Source organism: Moschus berezovskii, chromosome 16 (genome assembly GCF_049115385.1).
Source record: "Moschus berezovskii isolate FMDL1 chromosome 16, NW_MosBer_1.0, whole genome shotgun sequence".
In the NCBI taxonomy this organism is placed as follows: domain Eukaryota; kingdom Metazoa; phylum Chordata; class Mammalia; order Artiodactyla; family Moschidae; genus Moschus; species Moschus berezovskii.
In genome coordinates this window covers 5390993-5416225 of record NC_142475.1, presented here as the reverse complement: position 1 = coordinate 5416225, position 25233 = coordinate 5390993, and the positions used below count along the sequence as shown (strand labels likewise).

The 25233-nt window shown below is 43.2% G+C and overlaps 1 protein-coding gene across 1 annotated transcript; it reads left to right on the top strand.

The window, feature by feature from the left end:
* The first annotated feature begins 1564 nt into the window (after nt 1-1564).
* PSKH2 (protein serine kinase H2) lies at nt 1565-24507 on the top strand. The gene is given in 10 exon segments (XM_055432721.2): nt 1565-1629; nt 5247-5281; nt 5284-5391; nt 5394-5599; nt 5601-5799; nt 5802-5908; nt 14474-14631; nt 14633-14779; nt 19426-19549; nt 24283-24507. Coding segments are annotated over 10 exon segments (1374 nt in total).
* The last annotated feature ends 726 nt before the right edge of the window (nt 24508-25233 follow it).

The window sequence follows — 25233 nt, the reverse complement described above, 5'->3', positions numbered from 1 at the left end:
GCCAGGACCCCAAGGTCTTCTGATAAAAGGCCCCTGACCTCCCTAAATCTCGGCCCCTTTGAGGTGTAAATGTTCTACAACCCAGGAATGTCTTTCTCCAGGACTTGGGCCATCCTTTCTTTTGAAATACAATCATCAAGAAAGACAGCGTTGAAGCGTGTGTATTATCATATGTGAAGCGGATCGAAGGAAGTTTCAATGCATGAGACAGGACACTCAAAGCCGGTGCACTGGGAAGACCCGGAGGGATGGGATGGGGAGGGAGGTGGGAGGGGGTTCAGGATGGGGGACACATGTGCACCCGTGGCAGATCCATGTCAATGTATGGCAAAAACCACCACAATATTGTAAAGTAATTAGCCTCCAATTAAAATAAATAAATAAAAAGTAGATCCTGGAAACAACAACAAAAAAAGAAAGATCCTGGCCTTATCAACCAGTCTTTATGGGAGTCGGGAATCTAACTCCCGGTTACCCTCCCCCGTGGCCTCTACTACTGATAATTTCCCACAAGCTCGCTCCAGCCTTACACTCTCCCGCCATGTGTTTCTGCAGTTGAATTCAGCCGTTCTTTCCCAGCACAGTAATTTTGACCCCTAGTCCATGGGGTCGCTAAGAGTCGGACATGACTGAACGACTTCACTTTCACTTTTCACTTTCATGCATTGGAGAAGGAAATGGTAACCCACTCCAGTGTTCTTGCCTGGAGAATCCCAGGGACGGGGGAGCCTGGTGGGTTGCCATCTATGGGGTCGCACAGAGTTGGACACGACTGAAGCGACTTAGCAGCAGCAGCAGCAGTAGTCTGGAGTAAAATTTTCTTTGCTCTTTCAGCCAGTGTCTCTTTGAAAAGAGTGGGGAGGGCGGAGGATAGGGAACGTTCTAGACTTAAAGGAAGGAGGAGCCACAAGGAGGAAAGGGAGACAATCCCTGATCACAGAGTCCAGGGGCAGGAGGCCGGTCTCCCGCCCACAGAGCGCCGGGTGGGGTGGGGCGTAGGGGGCTTTGATGGAGGGGGTGTTGTTGTTCAGTGGCACAGCCGTGTCCCACTCTTTGCGACCCCATGGACTGCAGCATGCCAGGCTTCCCTGTCCTTCACCATTGCCTGGAGCTTACCAAAACTCATGTCTGTTGAGTTGAGTCAGTGATGCCATCCAACCATCTCATCCTCTGTCGTCCCCTTCTCCTCCTGCCTTCAGTCTTTCCCAGCATCAGGGTCTTTTCAAATGAGTCAGGTGGTCAAAGTATTGGAGCTTCAGTGTTAATGAATGAATAGTCCTTCCAATGAATATTCAGGATTGATTTCCTTTAGGATTGATTGGTTTGATCTCCTTACAGTCCAAGGGACTCTCAAGAGTCTTCTCCAGTACCACAGTTCAAAAGCATCAATTGTTTAACGCTCAGCCTTCTTTATGGTCCAACTCTCACATCCATACATGACCACTGGAAAAACCATAGCTTTGACTAGATGGACCTTTGTTGGCTAAGTAATGTCTCTGCTTTTTAATATGCTGTCTAGGTTGGTCATAGCTTTTCTCCCAAGGAGCAAGAGTCTTTTAATTTCATGGGTGCACTCAGCATCTGCAGTGGCAGTGAGGAGGACCTCGCTTTGGATACGCTGGGGCTGAGGTGTGTGAAGGATCTTCTGTTATATTCTGTTAGTGTAATAGAAACAGGGCTTTGACTCAACCAGGCTTGAGAGCCACTCCTGTCTTTTCTGTTGTGTCTTCGGAATGTTCCTCAGCCTTTCTCCTTGTTCAGTTTCCACTCTGTGAAATGGGAATAATAACAAATACCTGCCTCATAAGAATGGACTGTAAAAAAGGCAGAACACCAAAGTATTGTTTCCTTTGAACTGTGGTGGTAGGGAAGACTCCTGAGAGTCCCTTGAACAGCAAAGACATCAAACCAGTCAATCTTAATGGAAATCAACTCTGAATACTTGTTGGAAGGACTGATTCTAAAGCTGAAGCTCCAGTGTTTTGGTCATCTGATGTGAACAGCCGACTCTTTGGAGAAGTCCCTGATGCTGGGAAAGATTGAGAGCAGAAGAAGGGGACGTCAGAGGATGAGATGGATGGATGGCATCACCGATGCAACGGACATGAACTTGGGCAAACTCGGGGAGATGGTGAGGGACAGGGAGGCCTGGTGTGCTGCCGTCCATGGGGTTGCAAAGAGTCAGACACGACTGGGTGACTGAACAACGACAGCATAAGAATGTTGTGAGGTCAATTAAGTGATATATGTAAATGACGGTGCACATCCTCGTGTAATATTATTGTCTTCTTAAGGTAAAGGAAATCAGCCCTGGGTGTTCATTGGAAGGAATGATGCTGAGGCTGAAACTCCAATACTTTGGCCACCTGATGTGAAGAGCTGACTCATTGGAAAAGACCCTGATGCTGGGAGGGACTGGGGGCAGGAGGAGAAGGGGACCGCAGAGGATGAGATAGTTGGATGGCATCCCCAACTCAATGGACATGAGTTTGAGTGAACTCCGGGAGTTGGTGATGGACAGGGAGGCCTGGCGTGCTGCGATTCATGGGGTCGCAGAGTTGGACACGACTGAGCGACTGAACTGAACTGAACTGATATTCACTTTCTTCTTGGGAATTCATTACAATTGTTTCTGTCAGATAGGTATTATTGTCTTTTCCTTTTTTTTTTTTAAATCATGTTCAGAAAATTCCCAGTTGTGGCAGCTGAGGTCAAAGTAATAATTTGTTTCCTATAATACCTGAGATGATGACCTACAAGATTGCCTTTGGGGCTGCTTCGTGGGAGGCTGGGGGTGGAGGAGGTGGACTGGCCCTGTAGATGTATTCTCCCACGCCTGACTCCATTCTTAATGTTTTCAAAATACAAGTGACAATTGGAAACAATAAGCATTCAGTGACTGGGTCTCTTATTCAACATTAATGCTGTCCCCTCTGTGCCAGGCACTGCACAAGAAATAGCCACCCAAGTCATAAAGATAGTCACCATCCTCATAAAAAGAGTCACCATCCATGGCTATCAGCGGCTCACAAGCAAGGCCACAGCTTCCAACGTGTTATGGGACGTTTGTTTTTGAAAACCATTTATTTCCACTACTCTAAATTTTGGCTTAAAGCTTGCTATTTCTTTCAATGCCAAATTGCTAATTTTTTTTTTTCCCTCAAATTGTTGGTATGTAAAAGTCTGTAACAGTGTTGAATAAAGCTTCCTTTATTTGAGTAAGAGTGTGGTTCCTCAGAAATGGTAATTTCTGATAGCTGATGATTAATCCCATAAGCAAATGAATTTTCCTGCAGTTTTGAGGGCAGAGTGATAAATTAGTATTTGCAAAATGCTTTCATCCACTTTAGAGGTAATGTGTGCATCTGCAAACCAACAGAATTTGAAATGCCTGTGATTATCTTCAAAATCACACTGGGAGTGCATGCGAATAAAAATAACAGAGTTGGCAAGAGAAGAAGGGGCAGAATCCATTTAAGATTGCTAAATTGCTATCTGTTTTGATAAGGTAATTGGCCAGAAAATTAAATGCACCGTATAGAACAAAGCTATTTCCTGTAAGCTGGTTACAGCCAAAGACCATTTTTATTCAGCAAGCACAGGAGTACAAGGAATAAGTAAGTGGATCAAACCAAAAAGAAATTAGAGGAAGAATAAATTCAACAAAAAGAAATAAGATTATTTAAAGTACAGGTTGATATCTGCATTTTAATCTTTGGTATTGAGTATGTGTCTAAAAAAATTATCTTTTCCCTGCACCCTCCTTGAGTACGTTTCATTTGTTGAAATCCTTACCTGGGAGAAATTTTAATAAAGTTGGAAAAGCACCGAATTATGATGCAGGTAAAGACACCTGGGTTCGAGTCCCCACCCCACAGCTTAACCAATCAGCTAATCTGATCTGCAAATGTTTTCATTGCTAAAATGAGAGATTGGATGAAATCATTCTCTAATAGTCTTTCCAGCTGTAAAATCATGATTCTAAGTCAAGTGCTTCCTCAACTTTTCTTAAATAAAGATAGAAAATTAACTTCTGATAGGATTCTTAAATTTACATAGACATCAACACAGATAATTCAAGGTGAAGAGACCTACTCTTTGAAATCCTGTTGACTTCCTGGTCTTTCTGAGAGATGATTACTTTACACCTTACTGACACACAAAATTCTGTTGGCTCCTTAAATTTTGCAAGTGCAGGGGTGTCAGGGAAACGATGACAGCTGCAGGCTGCAGGGAGGTCCTGTTACGACCCCCACCCCTCTTCTGAAAGCTGCCCTTTCAATAGCACAGTGCGTTGACTTTCTCAGTCGTCATCGACTAAGGAGCGTCTCTGGGCGAGAACTTGAGCGAGATACGAGACGTTCAAGCAACCTGAGGAAGGCTACTGTTTGTTCCCTGCCTCCTGATATGGTTTCCTCCCTCTTTGCTGCTGCTGCTGCTGCTAAGTCACTTCAGTCGTGTCCGGCTCTGTGTGATCTCATACACGGCCTCCTACCAGGCTCCTCTGTCCCTGGGATTCTCCAGGCAAGAACACTGGAGTGGGTTGCCATTTCCTTCTCCAATGCATGAAAGTGAAATGTGAAAGTGAAGTCACTCAGTCGTGTCCGACTCTTAGCGACCTCGTGGACTGCAGCCTACCAGGTTCCTCCCTCCGTCCATGGGATTTTCCAGGCAAGAGTACTGGAGTGGGGTGCCATTGCCTTCTCCTCCTCCCTCTTTGGAAAAGTTATAAATGGGACTAAGTTTCTTTTTTATTTTCTCCACCTGGTTTGCTGATTGCTGGTGCAGAATGATAAAAATGAGAGTTGGAGGGAGGAGAGAAAATGGTAGATGGAGGTCCCAAAATTCTTCAAGGAAAATTTGGAGCAATACATTTGAAAGAATTAGATTTAAATTCCATTTATTGCAACTGTATAGCCTTGGGTAATCACTTAACTTTTTAATATCACCCAGCGGGAATTTTATTGGATAAAATTTAGAAAAAGATCCTAGCACATAATAAATGCGTAATAAATGGTAGTTATTGTTATTAAGATTGTTTGTCTTTCTATCAACTAATTACTTTTTATCCCTTGCCTCCGTTTCAAAAGAGGATTTGGGGGGATTTTTAAAAATAATGAACACAAGTAAGGAAACTGGATGTAGGAATGCAAAGCTAGAAAAATTGATGTAAAACATCGAACTAAATCATTTTGAAAATAATCACTTGAGAGGATAGCAGATTTATTTGCCTTTTCTTCCGACAGATATGATATCACGACTCTCATTGGGACCGGCAGTTTCAGGAGGTGGTCAGGGTGGAGCTGAAGACCAAGAAACCTTTTGCAGCACAAGTGATGGAAACCAGAATGAGAGAAGGCAGAGGGGTGTGAGTCTCAGCCGTCCGTCCTGTTGGGGGGTTAGCCTCCGTTCCATCATCCGGCTCCTGGAGATCCTTGGGGCCCGAGATAGAGTTTACGTGGTGATGGGGTTGGCTCCAGAAAGGGAGTTCTTTGATCGACTCGTCTCTCACGGATCCTTTACAGAGCAGGATGCTGTCAGAATCCCCCACGTGGTTGCTGATGGCATGAGGTATGTGCTTGCATTGAGAATAACTCAGCAGGGACCTAAAGCCTGAAAATCTCTTATGTGATCACCCAGGAGTAGACTCAAACATTTTAACCACAGACTTTGATTTGGCACACTCTAGGGACAAAGGGGGTGACTGGACAGTGAGGACGCTCTGTGGGGCCCCGGAGTACATAGCTCCCGAAGTTTTGCTGAGAAAATCCTATACCAGCACAGTTGACACGTGGGCTTTTGCCTAATCGAGTATGTGTTACTCGGCAGATCCCTGTCTTTTGACGATGAAAGCCATGTGAGGCTTTACAGGAAGATTCCGAAAGGCAAAGATAGTTATATAGGAGAGGTAAGAGCTCAGTTTCTCTCCAGTGACTTGGTCTTGAATAGAGAAGTTAGTGTGTTTTATTTGGGTTGTACGGGGTCCTTGCTGCTGCATGCGGGCGTTCTCTGCGTGCCGCGCGCAGGCTCCTTGCTGAGGCGGCCGCTCGCGTTGCAGAGCACAGGCTGTAGGTGCGTGGGTTTCAGGGGCTGCAGTGCGCGGGCTCAGTCGTGTGGCTTGTGGGCTCCAGAGCTCGGGCTCAGTAGCTGTGGTGCGGGGGCTTCGCTACGTCGCGGCCTGTGGGATCTTCCAGAGCCAGGGTTTGAACCGGTGTCCCCTGCACTGGTAGACAGTTGAGCAGAGTTCCTCAATTTCAACTCTATTGGTATTTGCAGCAGGATGATTCTTTACTGGAGCGGGGTGGGGAGAGGTGTGGGGTATGGCTGTCCTGTGTGCAGTAGGATGCCAAGCCTACCAACTAGGTACCGGGAGACACACCACTAGCAGGCTCTGGTAGATACTGGCATCTAGCAGCTACACTAGATACACACCTTCCCCCAAGTTGTGACGGTTAAAATTGTCCTCAGACATTTTTAAATGGCCCCTATGGGGCAACAATCCCCCCTGATTGAGAGCCATGTCTCACGGCAGCAAAGCGCCTCAGTGACTAGGCTGGCTGTGGCCAGCGCGCAGCGTTGACAGTCCAGCAGGCGAGTGAGTTTGCCCCGTCTTCAGCCTTCACGCAGAGCCGGAGCCCCTGTGCAGACTGATGTGTGCCCAGAGGCTCAGGGTGAGTCTTGGAGTTTGGTGAGGCACTTTCCGCCTTGATTCTAGAGGATCCAAGCCGTCTGTGAGATGTAGTGTTTTCTCACTCGAATGTTTAACCTTATAGTTTGTGTAAAATATTTATCTATTGTTTAAACTCTGAACTCCCAGTGCTTATAAGTGTGTTAACGTTTCGTTGTTTTGTTTAGGGAAGGAAAGCTGCCAATGCCTCCGTGTGGGAAGCCTGACAAAACAGGAGATTTACTTCTTATTGTGCAAGTGACCAAATTTGTTTTATGTTTAATGATGAAAGGGCTTTTTTTTTTCTCATACGGAAAAGTATTGATAGCTTGATCATACTTAAAGTGTAACATCTCTATGTATAACATCTTAAGCAAATTAAAAGTTAAATAGCAAATTGAAAAATAATATTTTCTATCCTCTTCCAGATCTAATGTCTTATTGTACATGTATTTGAATACAAATTGGTAATTGAGAACTGAGATTTACACAGGGAGGCAGGAAAGGATGGAAAGAATTCACAGACAACACAAATCATGAGAAGGTTTGAGAAAAGTCTAGCTTCACTAATGCCCAAAGAAATGCAAATGAAGACAACCATATCTTTTCTTTTTCTTTCAAATTGATAAAAAATTTTTTAAAAAGGTCAATTTTACTCATTGCTGCTAAGAGTACTAAGAGATTAGCCCTCTTATCCACTGTTGGTAGGGGAAGAAATGTTACGGATTTCTTGAAAAGTAGTTTGAAAGCTACATCTAGAACAGAGACTGCAGCCATGAAATTAAAAGACACTTGCTCCTTAGAAAGAAAGCTATGACAAACCTAGACATAGTATTATAAATCAGAGACATCATTTTGCTGACAAAGGTCCATCTAGTCAAAGCTATGGTTTTTCCAGTAGTCATGTATGGATGTGAGAGTTGGACCATAAAGAAGGCTGAGCGCCAAGGAACTGATGCTTTTGAATTGTGATACTGAAGAAGACTCTTGAGAGTCCCTTGGATTAATTTGCAAATGTTGAAGAATCCTTGCATTCTTGGGGTAAATTCCACTTGATCATGTTGTGTGACCCTTTAAATATGTTCTTGTATTTTGTTTGCTAGTATCTTGGTGAGGATTTCTGTGTTTATGTTCATCAGCGATACTGGCCTGTAATTTTCATTTTTTGTGCCATCTTTGTCTGGATTTGGTATCAGGGTGATGGCTGCCTCATAGAAAAAATTTCAGAGTGTTCTTCCTTCTGCAGTTTTTGGAAGAGTTTGAGCATGATAGGTACTCTCTCTTCTGTAAACGTTTGATAGAATTCACCTGTGGTCCTGGACTTTTTGTTGGAAGATTTTAAATGACAGTTTCAGTTTCAGTGCTTGTGATCTGTCTGTATTTTCTAATTCTCTCTGGCTCAGTCTTAGAAGGCTGTCCATTTCCAAGAATTTGTCCGTTTCTTTCAGTTTGTCAACTTTATTGGCATATCATTGTTTGTAGTAGTCGCTTATGAGCCTTTGTATTTCCATGGTGTCAGCTATGATTTCTCCTTTTTCATTCCTAATTTTATTGAGTTCTCTCTCTTTTTTCTTGAAGAGTCTGGCTAAAGGTTTATCAGTTTTATCATCTCAAAACACTAACTTTTACTTTTACTGATCTTTGATATAGCTTTCTTCATTTCTATTTCATTTATTTTTGCTCTGACCTTTATGATTTCTTTCTTTCTACTGCCTTTCTTTGTTCTTCTTTCTCTGGTTGCATTAGGTATAAGGTTGGATTGTTTACTTGAGATTTTTCTTGTTTATTGAGGTGACAGTGAATTGATCTAAACTTCCCTCTTAGAACGGCTTTTGCACCCCATAGGTTTTGGGTCATCGTGTTTTCACTGGCATTTGTTTCTATGTAATTTTGTATTTCTTTAGTTCTTTAATTTCTGCAGTAATCACTTGGTTATTTAGCTATAAACTGTCTAGTCTCCATGTATTTGTGTTTTTTTAAAGATTGCTTTACTGTAATTGATTTCTAATTGCATAGCATTGTGGTCAGAAAAGACGCTTGATACAATTTCAATTTTCTTCAATTTTCCAAGGCTTGATTTGTGACCCAAAATGTGGACTATCCTGAAGAAATGAGAAGAAAGTTTATTCTGCTGCTTTTGGGTGAAATGTCTTATAAATATCAATTAAATCTCTCTGGTCTAATGTGCTATTTAAAGCTTGTGTTTCCTTGTTTATTTTCTGTCTAGATGATCTGTCTATTGGTGTAAGCGGGCTATTAAAGCCCCACACTACCACTGTGTTACTGTCAATTTCTTCTTTTATGTTTGATAGCATTTGCCTTATGTATGGAGAAGGAAATGGCAACCCACTCCAGTGTTCTTGCCTGGAGAATCCCAGGGACGGCGGAGCCTGGTCGGCGGAGCCTGGTTGGCTGCCGTCTATGGGGTTGCACAGAGTCGGACACGACTGAAGCGACTTAGCAGCAGCAGCAGCAGCAGCCTTATGGATACAGGGGTTCCTATGTTGGGTACATAAATGTGTCTAACTGTTATATCTTCTTGGATTTATCCCTGTTCAAAAATAATTTGATTTTTACATTTATTTCTGGTTGTGCTGAGTCTCTGCTGCTGCACAGGTTTTTCTCTACTTGCAGCGCATGGGCGCCTCACTTCAGCAGCTTCTCTTGTTGCAGAGCACAGGCTTCGGGGCACTTGGGTCTCTGGAGCTGCAGTGTGGGAGTTCAGTAGCTGCAGCTCCTGGGCTCTAGAGTGCAGGATTAGCGGTTGTGACCTGCAGGCCTAGTTGCTCCACGGCAAGTGAGCTCTTCCCAGATTTGGGATCTGCGTCTTCTGCACGGGCAGGCAGATCCTTTACCACCGAGCCATCAAGGAAGCCCTGCCAAACCCTTCTAGCTTCAGTGCTTTCTTTATAAGTGAAGAACTGAAAGCGTTCTTCCTCTCATGCCAAGAGCCTCTTAAACTTAGAAAAATATCCTCTCTATGAGCTCCATGTAGGATCAATTGGCTCTTTACTTTTTAATTAGATGTCACCTACAATTAGCTTCTGAATGTCTATTTGCTCTTTCTAGGGTTTACAAGTGTCCCAGCAGATAGAACATTCTGACTTAGTCAAAGCTTGACTTTGAGTAGTTTCAGTTTTGGCAAATGTAAGACGCAATTTGAAGTCTTCTTCGAATATTGGCAAGAGACAAACCTCAAATATCTATGATATAAAGATGATGTACAAAATCTCTTGCTTTTTGAAATGAGGAAGAACAAGTTTGCACAGTCTACTATTAACAATGTTATGGAGAGTTGGTCAGTACTTTGGGACACATTTACATAAAATTTAACTGCAAAGCTCAAGTGAAATCCTACCAAAACTGCAGGCTAATGTTCAAAGAAGGAAGGGAAATGCTGGTCAGAGGGTTATCATCAGTAGAAATTTTAATAAAAACTACTGTTTTTGAGGAAATTAACGCTACTTTGAGTGCTCCTAGTCCACGGATATGAATGACAGCTTAACCATCTACTTAAAAAAAATGAATGTCTGTAGTTTTATGAAAACTTATAGTTAAATCCACCAATAATTGCCCTATACTTCTATAAGCTCTTCTATTTATCGAGTTTCAACATCAATTATAATCCTTACATTTTTTTCTTCTTGTTTTATCAAGGTCTCATTGACATACAGCACTGTATGGGTTTAAGAAATCCAGCATAATTATCTGACTTACATGTATCATGAAATGATTATCACAATAAGTTTAGTGAACAGCCATCATCTCATATAGATACAAAGTAAAAATTTTTTCCTTGTGCTGAGGATTCTTAGGATTTACTCTTTTAAACAACTTTCACATGTAACATGCAGCAGTATTACTTATTTAATCTTGTTGTACATCCCCAGTACTTACTGATCTTGTAACTAGAATGTTCTGCCTTTTGACCACCTTCATCCAATTCCTCTTCTGCCCTCCCACCTGCCTCTGGTTTCCAGAAATCTCCTCTCTTTCTCTATGAGTTTGTTTCTAAAGTATAATTGTCCTACAACAGTGTGTTAGCTCCTAATGCACAATGTAGCAATTTGAGATTTCTGTGCATCATAAAATGATCACCCCTACAATCTTCTAAAGGAGATCAGTCCTGGGTGTTCATTGGAAGGACTGATGCTAAAGCTGAAACTCCAATACTTTGGCCACCTCATGCGAAGAGCTGACTCACTGGAAAAGACTCTGATGCTGGGAAGGATTGGGGACAGGAGGAGAAGGGGATGACAGAGAATGAGATGGCTGGATGGCATCACCGACTCGATGGACATGGGTTTGGGTGGACTCCGGGAGTTGGTGATGGATAGGGAGGCCTGGCGTGCTGTGATTCATGGGGTCGCAAGGAGTCAGACACGACTGAACCACTGAACTTACTGACTGACTGACAATCTTTAAAAGTTAAGATGCTTCGTCTAGAATTTTAGGTACTGTATCTATATCATATCCATGTATGCTTGTAATGTCTGGGTTTTTAATTATGATTTAAAATAATAATTCTCTGTGAGAATGCCTCAGAGGAACCAAACAATATGAAGGTTTTGACTAGTCATGGGACTATTATTCGTTTTATAAACTAGTTACTTAGTGTTTGGAAAGCAGCTATACTAACCACTGTGTGACCAATGCTTCAGTCAGATGTTGTGTATTTTTTAAGCTGCCGAGGTGGCTCAGTGCTAAAGAATCTGCCTGCCAGTGCTGGAGCCGCAGGAGATATGAGTTCGATGCCTGGGTCAGGAAGATCCCCTGGAGAAGGGAATGGCAACCCACTCCAGTACTCTTGCCTGGAGAATCCCATGGACGGAGGAGCCTGGAGGGCTACAATCCATGGGATCGCAACGAGTTGGACACGACTGAACGGTTGAGCATGCTCACCATCTTCTGCACAAGCGACTACTTCGGCTTTATTGACCGGTGTTCATTAAAAGGAGAGAAGGAATGTGGGAATCTGGAATGTCGAACTCTGTTGTCTCTCGCAGGGGAGGCTGGGAATCCCCATGGAGACTCCTGGGGCTCCAAGTCTGGGAGAACGAAAGAGACTGCAGGATACAAAGCTGTGGGTAAACCCTAGATGAGAGAACCTTGTACAAAGGATTTAATTTGGGAGCTGATGCAGAAAATCAGAGATGAAAGTAGGGCCTGTTTGTCAGAACAAGGAAGGAGGGCAGTAAAGGATGGGGTGGAGGACAGAGCACGCAGAGGGGGCAAGAGGGGAAGCTGGCCGACTCTGCAGGACAGCAAGCCTGCGAGGCGCTCTGCAGGGCAGGCTCCATGAGAGCCTGAATCACTCTGAAAGAGAATGATTCATCGGCAAATTGGAAAGCAGAAAACTACAGTCATTCTCTACCTCTCTGTTTAGAGGCAAAAGAGGAAAGACATGAATGGAATATGTGCCATTGCTCTTGTTCAGTCGCTCAGTCGTGTCCGACTCCATGAGACCGCATGGGCTGCAGCTCGCCAGGCCTCCCTGTCCTTCACTCTCTCCTGGAGCTCGCTCAGACTCCTGTCCATCGAGGCGGTGATGCCATCCAACCATCTCACCCTCTGTCGTCCCCTTCTTCTCATGCCCCCAGTCTTTCCCAGGAATCTTTCCCATTGCTCTCAACTTCTTTTTTTTCTCCAAAGCTAATAGTGCAATTTCTAAAAATTTCTCAAACCGAGTTTCAATTTTTTGCCTTCTTTGTTGTTGTTTTGTACAGTTTAGCTAGTTTCTCTTACAGAGGACAGAGAAATAGGCAAAGATAAGGAAAGGGACAAGAAAGGAGAAAAAGGCCCAGATTGTTCATGAATATTGCAATGTACTTATAACTAACTGGATGAGCTGGGATAAAAGCAAAGGCTGTCTTTGTCTTTACATGCTTCATTACCTCTTCACACAGAACACTGTGTTTATTTTTAGTTTTGAGGGCACATGTTTGTCACAGTAATAGTAAGTGGAGTAGGTCTGAGAACTTTTGGACTATTTTCATCTTCTAGTCCTCTAAACGTTGTTAGTGAAATGTATCTATAAAAGAGTCACATGGTGATTTAATAGTAACTAGAACAAGAGCAACAGCAATGTAGGTAATATTTTATACTTAGAAAATCAGTTTTCACATCCTTTATTAGTTTGGTCCTAACAGCAAATCTTTTATTTTTTTATGCATTTTTTTCTTATGTATTTGCCTGCCCTGGGTCTCAGTCGTGGCATGCGAGATCTCCCCTGCATCACGTGAGATCTTTTTGCAGCGCACAGACTCTCTCCTGGGGGCACCCGGGCTCCAGAGCGCTCGGCTCAGTAGTTGCGGGCGTGGGCTTAGTTGCTCTGCAGCAGGTGGGATCTTAGTTCCCAGACCAGGGATCGAACCTGCATTTCCTGTGTTGTAAGGCAGATTCTTAACCACTGGACCCCCAGGGAAGTCCCCTAAAGGCAATCTTATGAAAGAGAGTTGGTGATCCCGCTTTTCTGGTGCAGAACCCGAGACCTTGCGGTTCAGAGTTCAGTGTGGCCGCTCAGCCTCTCCGATCCAGACCCACTGGCCTCAGTCCCCAGCTCTCTCCGCGTTACGGTGGGTGGCAGGCCCGTTGATGGCACTGTCTTCCCGAGGCTGAGGAGAAACGCCAGATGGAATTTTCAGTCCGAAGAGTGGACCTGGCCAAATTTCAGAAGAGAAACGATGCAGACAGCCTCCGTGGCTGCCACGTGGGTGTGAAAGCTCCTCATGGGACTGAGTGACCTCGCCAGGTACAGTGCTCCAGAGGAGGAATCCGATTAAACCTGTGGTCCCACGAACTGTTTTGTGTCACACTACACTATTCAAGAAGTTTGAGCATGCATGCTATTTTTATGCATTTCTAAATATATACATGTATGTATATTAATCTGTTTTGTACTTTATGAAACATAGGCAAAAATAAAATTTAGATTAAGAAGATAAAATACAGTAAACATTCCGACATTTTTTTTCGTTGTACTTGTTTTCTAATATGCAACATTAAATTGTCTTCTATATACTCTCCAGCTGCTCTTTATGGCTCAGGGATTCTGTAATTTATAACCCGTGTTTGAATAATGAGCTTTGTCTGAAGAATTTTTGTCCAGGACACCAGTTATCTTCTTTTCTGCATTTTCAATGTATATTCATTTGTTCATCTTAATGAGCTCTCCGTAAGTCTCACTGCACTTATTTTGTATTCTTTCCAGTTTTCAGTGGCTTGTCTCATTATAATGTTCCACTGAAGACAAATGATTTAACTTTAGGTGGCCTTGAACCCAAATAAATATGTGTGGATCCAGGACCAAATAAACGTCTAGTCAGAATCAGAGGATGTGGCCTCGTGAGTCAGCCACTGACAGGTTTGGTCTAGACTTGCAAGGTTTATGTTTGATTTTCCCTGTGTTTGAGTATTTGGCAAACACATTCATTTATTTCAAGAATTTTATTTTGGGGAAAAATATTTCTCACAGGTCATCTATCTACTGAGGGTGGGGAAAAATAATCCCTTTACTGGTTTCTTTGATCCAAATTTTCAGAATGCTAAGAGATTGGAGGATGTAATGTTTATGTATGGAATTTGATTCTTTTTCCCCCAAAAGAACAAAGACAATAGTTTGTAGGGATTCCCTTATTTATCTTGAGATTTACAATTAAAAAAAAATGCACATCAACTAGAAATTGTTGTTTGAGATGTAGCAAATATATCTCTATATATATAGCAAATATTCTGTATATGTGTTTGTGAATATATGTGTTTGTTTTATTATTTTATTCTATTTTAATTGCTTACTTTTCTTCTCAGCCTTGGCCAGTTTTTTAACACTGGGTGAAGAACTTTATAGGCAAACTACTGATTTGGGGAGCTAATCATCACTTGTCAGCTGGGCAGGCCTGGAACCATTCCTGGGTCATCATCATGGCTGTAGGGTCTTCCATGAAGACTCTTCAAGGGTCATTTCCTGGAATCTCATCAGAGTGCATCTCCCCCCTCCCCCCCACAGAGTCCTGGATCTGCACAGTCTTTGAAGGCATATTCTTATCACAAATCAAGACATCCGTGGAGCAAGAGAAGCTGAAAGGTAGAAGAATCACCACTATCTGTATTTTAGTGAGTAGATGACCTTTAACTCACTTTATCCAATTTTAAGCCAGATGCATTGACTTCATAAGTAGCATTAGATCAATAGGGACCATTTCATCATGGTTAGGCACCCTAAGGTTCCAAAGATCTGAGAGCACGTGGTTATTATTGGATAATGGTGACCTTCATTTTTAACATTTTCATCTGCAATTGTTCCATATAAAAATATATAATTCTCCAAAATATACTACTGTAAAAGATGACTCATATACCTTCATATAATAGGAAATAGTAGATAAATCTGTTAATAATTGATGGATTAAGTAAAATATGAGATTATAGGCAAAAGGAATAAATATGTGAGGGAATGCTGAATCAGAGATGTAGCAGGCATGGTTAGATAAGAGGAATAAATGCACTTGTTCTGAAATTATTGATTTATAGTTAAGACCAGTATATGGGTAACACTCAGGATAGTCACAAGTGTCCATTAATTTCATATTTAGCTTGCAAGTATTCATTGAAGTTGTTAATTATGGTGAATATAAAGAAACTTAGCAGGCAATAGAATAAAAATAAACAGTGGTGTTACTTCAAACTAAAAAGCTTCTGCACAGCAAACTACAAAACAAAAGATAACCCACAAAATAGGAGAGAGTATTTGCAAGCCATATTTCTGATAAAAGGTTCATCTCTAATATAAAAGAGACTTCTGTAGGTCAATATTAAAAAACAAACAAAATAAAAAAACTAGCACAGTTTTAAAAATGGGCTAAGGACTTGAATAGACATCTCTCTGAGATGACATACAGATGGCTATTAAGCACATAGAAAGGTGCTCAACATCACCAATCATCAGTGAAATGCAAATCAAAACCACAACATCACCTCACACCTGCCACTAACGAAGCAAAAGATAAGTGTCTGTGAGGGTGTGGAGAAAAGGGAATTCTTGTTCAGTGTTGGTGGAAATGTACATGGGTGCAGCTACTGTGGCAAACAGTGTGGTGGCTTTCGGGTTTAGGAGAGGTAGGGTTGGCTGGGAAGATGGGCTGAGTCCCAGAGAAGAACAACAGAAGGGAGCATGGAATCCAGGGAGGCGGTCTGGGGCAGTGGGGACCAGACCAGAAGGATCGGGCACCCAGGCGGAGGGAGGCAATAAGGGCTCAGTGCCCAAGGGAGGAGCTTGACACCAGGCCCACGGTTTCCCAGGGGCAGAGCATTTGCTTCCACGGTGACTGCGGACCATTAGGTGAGAGAACCCACAGAACAGAAGGACCTAGAGGGATTGTGGCTCGTGCGATTCACGTCTCCTACACTTTTCTGAAGAGCAGGGACCAGACCTTATTTGCTTTGGAAACCCTAGAGCCTGGTAGTCTGCACTTAGCAGGCACGCGCTGTTTGAAAGTGAAGCTGGATTGGCCTCCCCCTGCCCTTGTCCCAAGGGTTTCCCTACTGAAAAAACAAAGTCCCCACTGACCTAAATCTCTTAATCATCTGTAGACACTGGGTGGATGAGACGGGAAGGGCTCGAGCTGTCTAGCAGGTTGGACACCAGGGGTTTTCATGAGCAGAAGAAACACCCTCCTCTCTCCTGCTGGCTACTCGTGGGCTCCCGCTCACTGTCCCTGACCCGATAAAGGATTCGAATGGAGGGCTTTGATTTGGGTAAGTCCCCTTCGTTTCAGCTTTTGTAAAGTTCCTACAGATCAACTTACTTTGTTTTCAGTTGTCTCTGAAACAGTCCATGGGGTGGCAAAGAGTCGGACACGACTGACAGACTCACGCTTTCACTGAGAAATTTATAGTTCTCAGGCTCGCTTCCTTGTTCCATTGGTTTGATGTGAGCAGGAGCTTGTGGGTCGTATTCTAAAGTCCGGGGTGTTCTTCCCACCTCCTGTCTCCTCCATGGAGAAACAGAGAAACAGATGAGCCAATCCACCAAAACCCTGGCAGGATCATCTTCCGAAATGCTAGCTTTGAATAAAACGATGTTTATTTATGGCAGCTCCGGGTCTTCCTTGCTGTGCTGGGCCAGCTTAGCTGTAATCATGGCTTGTGGGATCTTCCTGGACCAGGGATTGAACCCACGTCCCCTGCATGCCAGGCATGTTATTAATACCGCGGAACCACCAGGGAAGCCCTGAATAAAACGACTTTGGCAGTTCTACAAATCAGGGAACTTTGTTGTGAGCTCCTGAGAGAAAAATGCAAATGAGCTGTTTTTCATATGTTTCGACCCTCTCCTACCATCCTCTGGTGAAATGCGGTATTGCAAACCAGTTTCTAAATATTTGAATCTTCTTTATTTGAACGTGGTTAATATGAATTGAGTGAAAAGAACACAACTGACTTTATAAAAGATACGTTGTCTCATATTTCCTTTTATATTTCTTCTTTTATTACTTCTATGAAATCATTTTTATTTTTCTAACAGATAAAAATATTTATCTTGAATAATGATATTAATTTCCTCTTTCATCATATCAAAAAAAAAAAAAAAAGATTTCACTGGTGGCTCAGACGGTAAAAGCACCTGCCTACAAAGCGGAAGACCCAGGTTCGATCCCTGGATCAGGAAGATCCTCTGGAGAAGGAAATGGCAACCCATTCCAGTATTCTTGCCTGAAAAATCCCATGGACGGAGGAGCCTGGCAGGCTACAGTCCGTGGGGTTGCAAAGAGTCGGACACGACTAAGCAACCTCACAACCAACCAATATCCATTTACACTGTCTTGTATTATTATTTGTCCTGAGTTATTTTATATCTAAATATTTTCTCTCTTGCCCTTTCTCCTTGTATCCTGGTGGTTATGTGACTGTTTACATCTTTGTTTGCATATTTTAAAAATGTTTGTCAAAAAAGATCTACTTTCCATGATATAAGGTTGACAACTATATTTCAAGGAGTTCAATGTTTGATTGATATAATCTGAATCATAGAAATCATGCACATATGAGCTATATTTTTTCATTCTATTGCATATCATAGCATTATTTATTAAAATGCATCATATAAAAAGGTAATGGCGAATAGCCTTTAAGTGTACAAGCTTCTGGAAAGTTAAAACTTATGCTACAGTGAAAACATCTTCAACTGGATATGTGGAATAATTACTGATTTGTGTTTGAAATTTTTTTTTTAAGTGAAGAAGTTTCACTTTCAAAAAGGCACTTTAACCAACAGTTAAATTCATAGGGAAAGGTTCTGAAACCTGAAACCTGGATTGGTGTGCATTTGAATCTGGAGATGGTGCATCAGTTTCCAGGGGCTGCTGGAGCAAATGATCACAAACCGAGTGGCTCAAAATAACAGAAATGCGCTCTGGAGACCAGAGCCTGAAGTCTGGGTCCCGCGGGTTTGATTCCTCCTGGAGGTTCTCGGGGGAATCGGCTCCGCGCCGCTTTCCTGGCTCCCGGTGCTGCTGGCGACGCGGGGCGCTCCTTGGCCTGGGGCCGCCGGCTGCTGCCTCAGTCCTCACACGGCTTCTCTCTGTGTGTGTCTCTGTCTTTTATAAGGACGCCCATCGCCAGATTTACCGCCTTAATTTAGGATGATCTCATCTCTGGATCTTTACCTTGATTATATTTTAAAAGACTCTGAATCCAAACAGGATCACATTCTCAAGTTCTGCTTGGCCACGTGTTTTAGGGTCATCATTCAACCCACTATGGATGGAAATCGGCACCTGTGTCTGTGTCCCTGAGGTCACATGTGGGGTCCTCCGTTAGCTCTGCCTTCCTAAATCATCTTCCTCTTTCTGTTTGTTGCCAGTGGCCCTGGCCTTGGGGCTCCACTTCCAATCTTTCATGAAATGGTGCTCTGGGTATCATTAACTAGTGGATTTGTTTGAAGCAATGTTCTATGGAATTGTCCCAAGTCTATAAAACTGCATAATTCCATACTATTTCGTAGTATATCAATTCAGGGAAAGGGAACAGTTAAAATTTGCCTCTGAGAAATAAAGTACCAGATATTCCAATCTTTATTAATTTATCCATTTCCTGTTTCAAACGTTTTAAGGTATCTTACATAAGTAGATAAAAAATGAGGTAAAAATCAATTTGAATTAAGTAGGAGAAGAAAGCTGGAAAAAGGAAAATGGGAACAGAAGGGATAGGAAGAAGCTAAAAGGTAAGATTATTACATAAAATTTATTAGTAAAAATATTAAAAACCATAGATTGTAGAAGGTGATTTGCTAAGGATAAACTTCAAATTTGACTCTCAGCTTTCTAGGAGTCAGTTCAAAGAAGAAAACAGGTACATGCTTCAAAGTCCCCATAAAATTAAAGCAAATTAATTTTAATTAGTTGCTTGGAGGGAGCACATTCATTCCTGACTCAGGGACTCAAAATTTCTTGTGGGATCTCCCGGAGAGGATGCACGTGTAATTAGCAAGTGCAATATGATTAGCAGCATCTTTAGAGTAAACACAGTGAGAAGTTTCAACAAGTTTCTTGTTCATGATATCCCTTAATATAAACCAGTGGGTGATTTGGTGAAGATAGTCCTGGGAGCTCCAAAGCTCCAGGTACCGAGCTTAAACGTTTGTCCGGATTGCTGGAGAGACAGATTGTGAGAAAATCAGAAGGAAGGGATATTTCACATGTCTTCCAAGTGACACTGCAAATATATTGCTTCTCAGCGTGATTCTGGCTTGTGCTGTACAGCAGCGACAGCAGGCTGCTACAGAGCCTGGAGGGTGGCGTCCTGCAGGGTGGGCTGTGTGTGCTCCAGCCCGCAGTCAGAGGGGCAGGCCGACAGCCAGTCTGGCACCTGCCCCAGGGCAGGAGGGTGAGGTTACATACATCCTTAGGGGCCACACGATCTCCTCTAGAAGCCAGCGTGTGCTGCAGGGCCCAAAGGGGCTTCCCAGGTGGCTCAGTGGTAAAGCATCCGCTTGCCAATGCAGGAGACGCAGGAAGATTCCCTGGAGGAGGGCATGGCAACCCACTCCAGGATTCTGGCCTGGGGAATCCCACGGACAGAAGAGCCTAGTGGGCTACAGTCCATGGGGTTGCAAAGAGTCAGACTCCACTTAGCAACTGAGCACACACCCAGTGCCCCAAGGAAAGGGCATCCAGAACCACCGAAACTCCAAAAGCAAAACAATAGCGATGATTTTATATTTGAAAAATCTTTAGATGTCTATGGCGAAATACTTACTGCAGATGTGAAAACATTTCAGGAAAGTGTTACAGAAACTTTACTATTAAATATGTTTTGTTTTGTTTTTTCTTGGTGGAACTTCTGAATATTCATTGGAAGCACTGAAGCTGAAGCTGAAGCTCCAATACTTTGGCCACCTGATGTGAAGAGCTGACTCATTGGAAAAGGCCCTGATGCTGGGGAAGATTGAAGGCGGGAGGAGAAGGGGACGACAGAGGATGAGATAGTTGGATGGAATCACCAACTCAATGAAGATGAGTTTGAGCAAGCTCCGGGAGTTGGTGATGGACAGGGAGGCCTGGTGTGCTGCAGTCCATGGGGCTGCAAAGAGTCGGACACGACTGAGCCACTGAACTGAACTTCTGAAATAAACAAACATAATAAAACTACTTCTAGGGACTCCCCTGGTGGTCCAGTGGTTTCAGATTCGAAACCCCAGGCAGAGGTTTCAGACTCGATCCCTGGTCAGGGAAGTAAGATCCCTTACACCGTGGGGCAAGTAAACCCATGCACAGCAACTTGAGAAACCCCAAAGGGCCCCAACGACTGAGCCCTCAGACTGTAGAGCCTGTGAGCCTCAGTCAGGAGTCCAGGGGCCGCAACACAGACCCAGCAGAGTCAAAACTTAAAATATATATCTCTATCTATCGAAACAAACAAATAAAGCACGTCATTAATTCTGCCTTATGGCATTTGTTCAAGAAATATTTTAAAAAGCTATTTCTAGAGTGATAGTAAATTAACATACCGTGTAGACAAATAACTTTATGCTGGTTAAAAGCTGGGAATCATCTGACCAAAACAATGACTTTGATTCTAAAAGATCCCTAGCCTTTCTTTCCAATAGATAGCAGACAGCAGTCTCATCTGTCTATTGAAATCATACCTTCTGTAGCTCGTGGCAACAGAGCCTTCTATTCTGCATTAAAAAAAAAAAAGGCTATCTGTGGTTTTATTTTATATGGGATTCCTTACCAGTTATTAACACATTTTCTTGATAAAATAAATGATCTAGCTACAGATAGAAGGTAAACTCCTCTCAGTGGCAAGGAAAAAAATTCTTTGTTTTAGCAAAAGAGCAAGCACATTTTTGTTTTGGCCACCTCATGCCATAGCAGGACCAGAGAAAAGCCAGTTTCACTTGCTTGCCATCACTGCAAAGGTTTGAGGTGCGTGAGAAGGGTTGTCACTTTTAGGCTGGATACTTCACCACACACATCTTGTGTGTGCATGCCAAGTCACTTCAGACATGTCCAACTCTTTGCGACCCCATGGACTGTAGCCCGCCAGGCTCCTCTGTCCATGGGATTCTCCAGGCAAGAATACTTGAGTGGGTTGCCATGCCTCCTCCAGGGTATCTTCTTGACCTAGGGATCGAAACCTTGATTCTTATGTGTCCTGTGTTGGCAGGCGGGTTCTTTACCACTAGTACCATCTAGGAAGCCCACACCTCTCATCCCCTTAAACACCAGTACCTCCAGCATTTAAAAATTGGGGCAGAGAGCCTGGAGCAGGAGGGCACTGCTCAGGGTCTGTGGGGCCATCCAGGGGGTTAACTTGCGGGGTTCAGTTGGATGGTTCTCCTGTGAATCCAGAGGCAGAGTTCTGCTTGTTCTTCAGTTCAGTTCAGTTGGGTCGCTCAGTCATGTTCGGCTCTTTGTGACCCCATGGACTGCAGCACGCCAGGCCTCCCTGTCCATCACCAACTCCTGGAGCTTGCTCAAACTCACGTCCATTGAGTTGGTGATGCCATCCAACCATCTCATCCTCTGTCATCCCCTTTTCCTCATGCCTTCACAGCCTCGGAGTCTTTTCTAAGGAGTCAGTTCTTCGTATCAGGTCCATCCAAAGTTAGATTCATGCCCCTGGCAATGCTCCTGCTACTAACTCAGTATGGCTGCTCTGGCTGCAGTTTAGAGCAACTTCAGAAGAGCCCTGTGCCAGGGCTGACTTTGGATTGAAAGTAATCAGTGTCGTGCAGTCCTAGGTGCTGTGAGTTTGCAGGACTTCTGTGTTAAGGACATTTATGACACAGTAAATGCGACCTACTCACTGTGGGTTAGGGACAAGCCAGATAGTGACAAGGGGTGGGTGGTGTGGGAGACAGCATTTTATGGCCTTTTAGGAAAAATCTGTGCTCAAGACAGAAGCACAAAACCAAAGGGAAGGGAGTCAAGGACAGGTCACTTCTCCGCACACATCCCGGTGTCCTTGAGGAAACCAAAGGACTCTCTTTCCCCAGCCAGAGCGAGTCTGAAGCAAAGCTGCGCTCTGGAGTGGAGAAGGCGCCCCAGGGTGAGTGGTGAATCCTAGCTTGGGTTGAGGTTTTCATTAGTCTAGGCTCCTGCCAAGACAGGGGCCCTGGACTGGTACTCTTCCAAGGACTGGCTGGTCTCTACTGGGTCCCCGACAAAGCAGGAGACTTCGCCAGCTAGGGGAAGCGTGCTTACTGCTGCCTGGCGGGAAAGCCGGGGAGGCAGCCGCCACTGTGGAGACGTGACTGTGTGCAGAAGCCACTGTGACTTCCCTGGGCGAAGTCTTCTGAGTGGGCCCTGAGTTGCTCCTGGTGGGAACTATTCTCCATGGAAGAGCAGCATCACGGCAGCAACTGCTTTCTATGTCCAGATAAGGGTGTTTCTGAAAATGGGTCTTTCTTTAAAGTCTTAAATAAAGAAAAACAAACAAAAACCCAAAACTCTGTAGCTGCTGGATGGAAAAAGAAAAAGAGGCAAAAGTTAATCCAGAAGGATCCTCAAAATTCCTACCTAGTCAAACCTTCAAGAAGGAAAAAACCTATGAAAAAAACTTTATCAGAAGCCTTTATGTAACTGATAGATTGAAATATGTTTCAGACTTTAGAAAATCAGCCTTTGATATATTACCTCTACTGGAACGTACACATCTATGTGAGAAAACTTTCACAACTGTGATAGCCATTCAAAACAGGTAGAGGAATACATTTCATTTAGAAGCAAGTGTCTAATTACAATGTTGTAAAGTGTAGACAAGGTTGCCAGCAATAATAAAGCATAATTGACTATATGATCTTTAATACATATTTTAATAAAAGTAAAATTTATTTTTTTTAACCAATGACATTTTACTATCAGTAAATAAAACTTAGATTTCTTAAAAAATTTTATTTTATCTTTAGTCTTCCCCTTTGAAATCACTGTGCATTTACCCTAAAGTCTCTATCAATAGAATATTGGTTGGCCAAAAGTTCCTTTGAGTTTTTCTGTAATGGTATGAACTTTTTGGCCAACCCAATAGTATTTGCAAACAATTTTAAAGTATATAAAAACACAAATACATTTACTGATTAAAAACTAGATAAGAAAGTTTGGGGACCATTCATTTATGCTATCAAAAGAGTATTTCCAACGATTAGCACACTCAGATTTAACTTTTCAATATTACTGACTGTTCTAAGTTCTGCTTTGAATTCAGGAATGCAAGCTTAGAGAGTCAAATTCAGAAGAAAAGCCAATAAAATCCACAAATAATTTTGCTATTCCTGACAAATTTTCCCCTGAAAGTCTAAAAATAAATAATTGTGGTCAATAGCCTAGTCCAGAATTAATTCATCAAGAAGAAAAACGGGGGACTTCCCTGGTACTGGCAGTGCAGGGGACACAGGTTCGATCCCTGGTCCGGGAAGATCCCACGTGCCGTGGTGCAGCTACTGAGCCATGCGCCCTGGAATAAGAGAAGCCCCTGCAGAGAGAAGCTCTCAAACAGCAAGGGAGACCCAGCACAGCCATCAGTAAATGAAAGGACAGAGAAATGGTATTTCTTTGCAATGTCCAACAAGTTAATAGTTTAGACTCAGGAAGAGAATTGCTCCTTTAAAAATGGGAAAGATGACCAATGGCCACAGGATAACCTTGTCGATATTACAGTCAAAGAGGCCAGAGTGGAAGCTCAAGAGTCACGATTGCTACATAGTTTTGAAGGCAGAATATCACCTTGTTGGTTAATTAACACCATTTTTTTTCAGCCTTCTCTCTATATAAAACGTTATTTAAAAACTTTTTCTTGAAAAAGCTGGGTCATATGGCGACTCTATTTTTAGGTTTTTGGGGCACGTCCATCCTGTGCTCCACAGTGCCTGAACGAATTTGCACTGCTACCAACAATGCCGGAGGGTCCCTTTTCTCCAAACTGTCTCCAGCATGTTCTATTTGTAGACTTTTTGATAAGGACCATTATTTTTATTTTCTAAATTCTGCACTACCGTAGTAGCTTCCCCACTGGAAGCTCTGCCTGTGGTTTCTTTTCTTTCATCTTCCACATTACACACACACACACACACACACCCTGTATTTCTGAAACACAGATCTTAACTGTGGCATCAGGGTGCTGAAAATGCTTGGAAAAAGTCCTCCAATGACCCACTGAACACGTTCAAGCTCCAGGTAGAGTCTTCGTGCCATCTTTCTAAGACGCTTAAAGCCATTCTTCCGGCCCTGTTCCCTGATGGCTCTGACTGTGGTCACGAGGCGCCTCCCCGCAGGCTGCAGCTCTCCCGAGCACGCTGTGCAGCCTCGGTGCGGGCCTCCTCCTCCCCTGACTCAGTATGAACCTGGCACAGGTGCGTTGCCCCGTCTAGTCCTGCTGCGGGACATGCACATAAGTTATTATGAGAACAAAAGCTGAAGGAGTTTCATGTCGTCTCACCCCTTGGATCCTAAACAGCAATGACTCTTGGCTGGCCCCTGTACGTCTGCGGAGCTGCCCGCACACGGTCACGAGTATCTCAGGAGAACAGTGGACGCTTCTGTTTCTTCCTTCAGCTCATGACTCGATCCAACACATGATGCTTCCTCCCTTTCCTTTCTTATATGCAATTTTACTATTTATTTTCCAGATTACAATGGACACACATGCTCATTGTGCAAATCTATAAACTGCAAAGAGAGTCAAATTACTTATAGTACAATAACCAGAGATATCTACAGTTCAAATTGCCGTTTTTCATAAATACGTACACTCTGTTTTACAGTATTTTTTTCTCTATTTTTAGATTGTGAAAATTTTCTTTTTTAACATTCTTCCACACACTTTTTAAATGACTACATGGTGCTTTCAGTTCAGTTCAGTCGCTCACTCGTGTCTGACTCTTCGAGACCCCATGAATCACAGCACGCCAGGCCCCCCTGTCTATCACCAACTCCCGGAGTTCACTCAAACTCATGTCCATCGAGTCGGTGATGCCATCCAGCCATCTCATTCTCTGTCGTCCCCTTCTCCTCCCGCCCCCAATCCTTCCCAGCATCAGACTCTTTTCCAGTGAGTCAGCTCGTCGC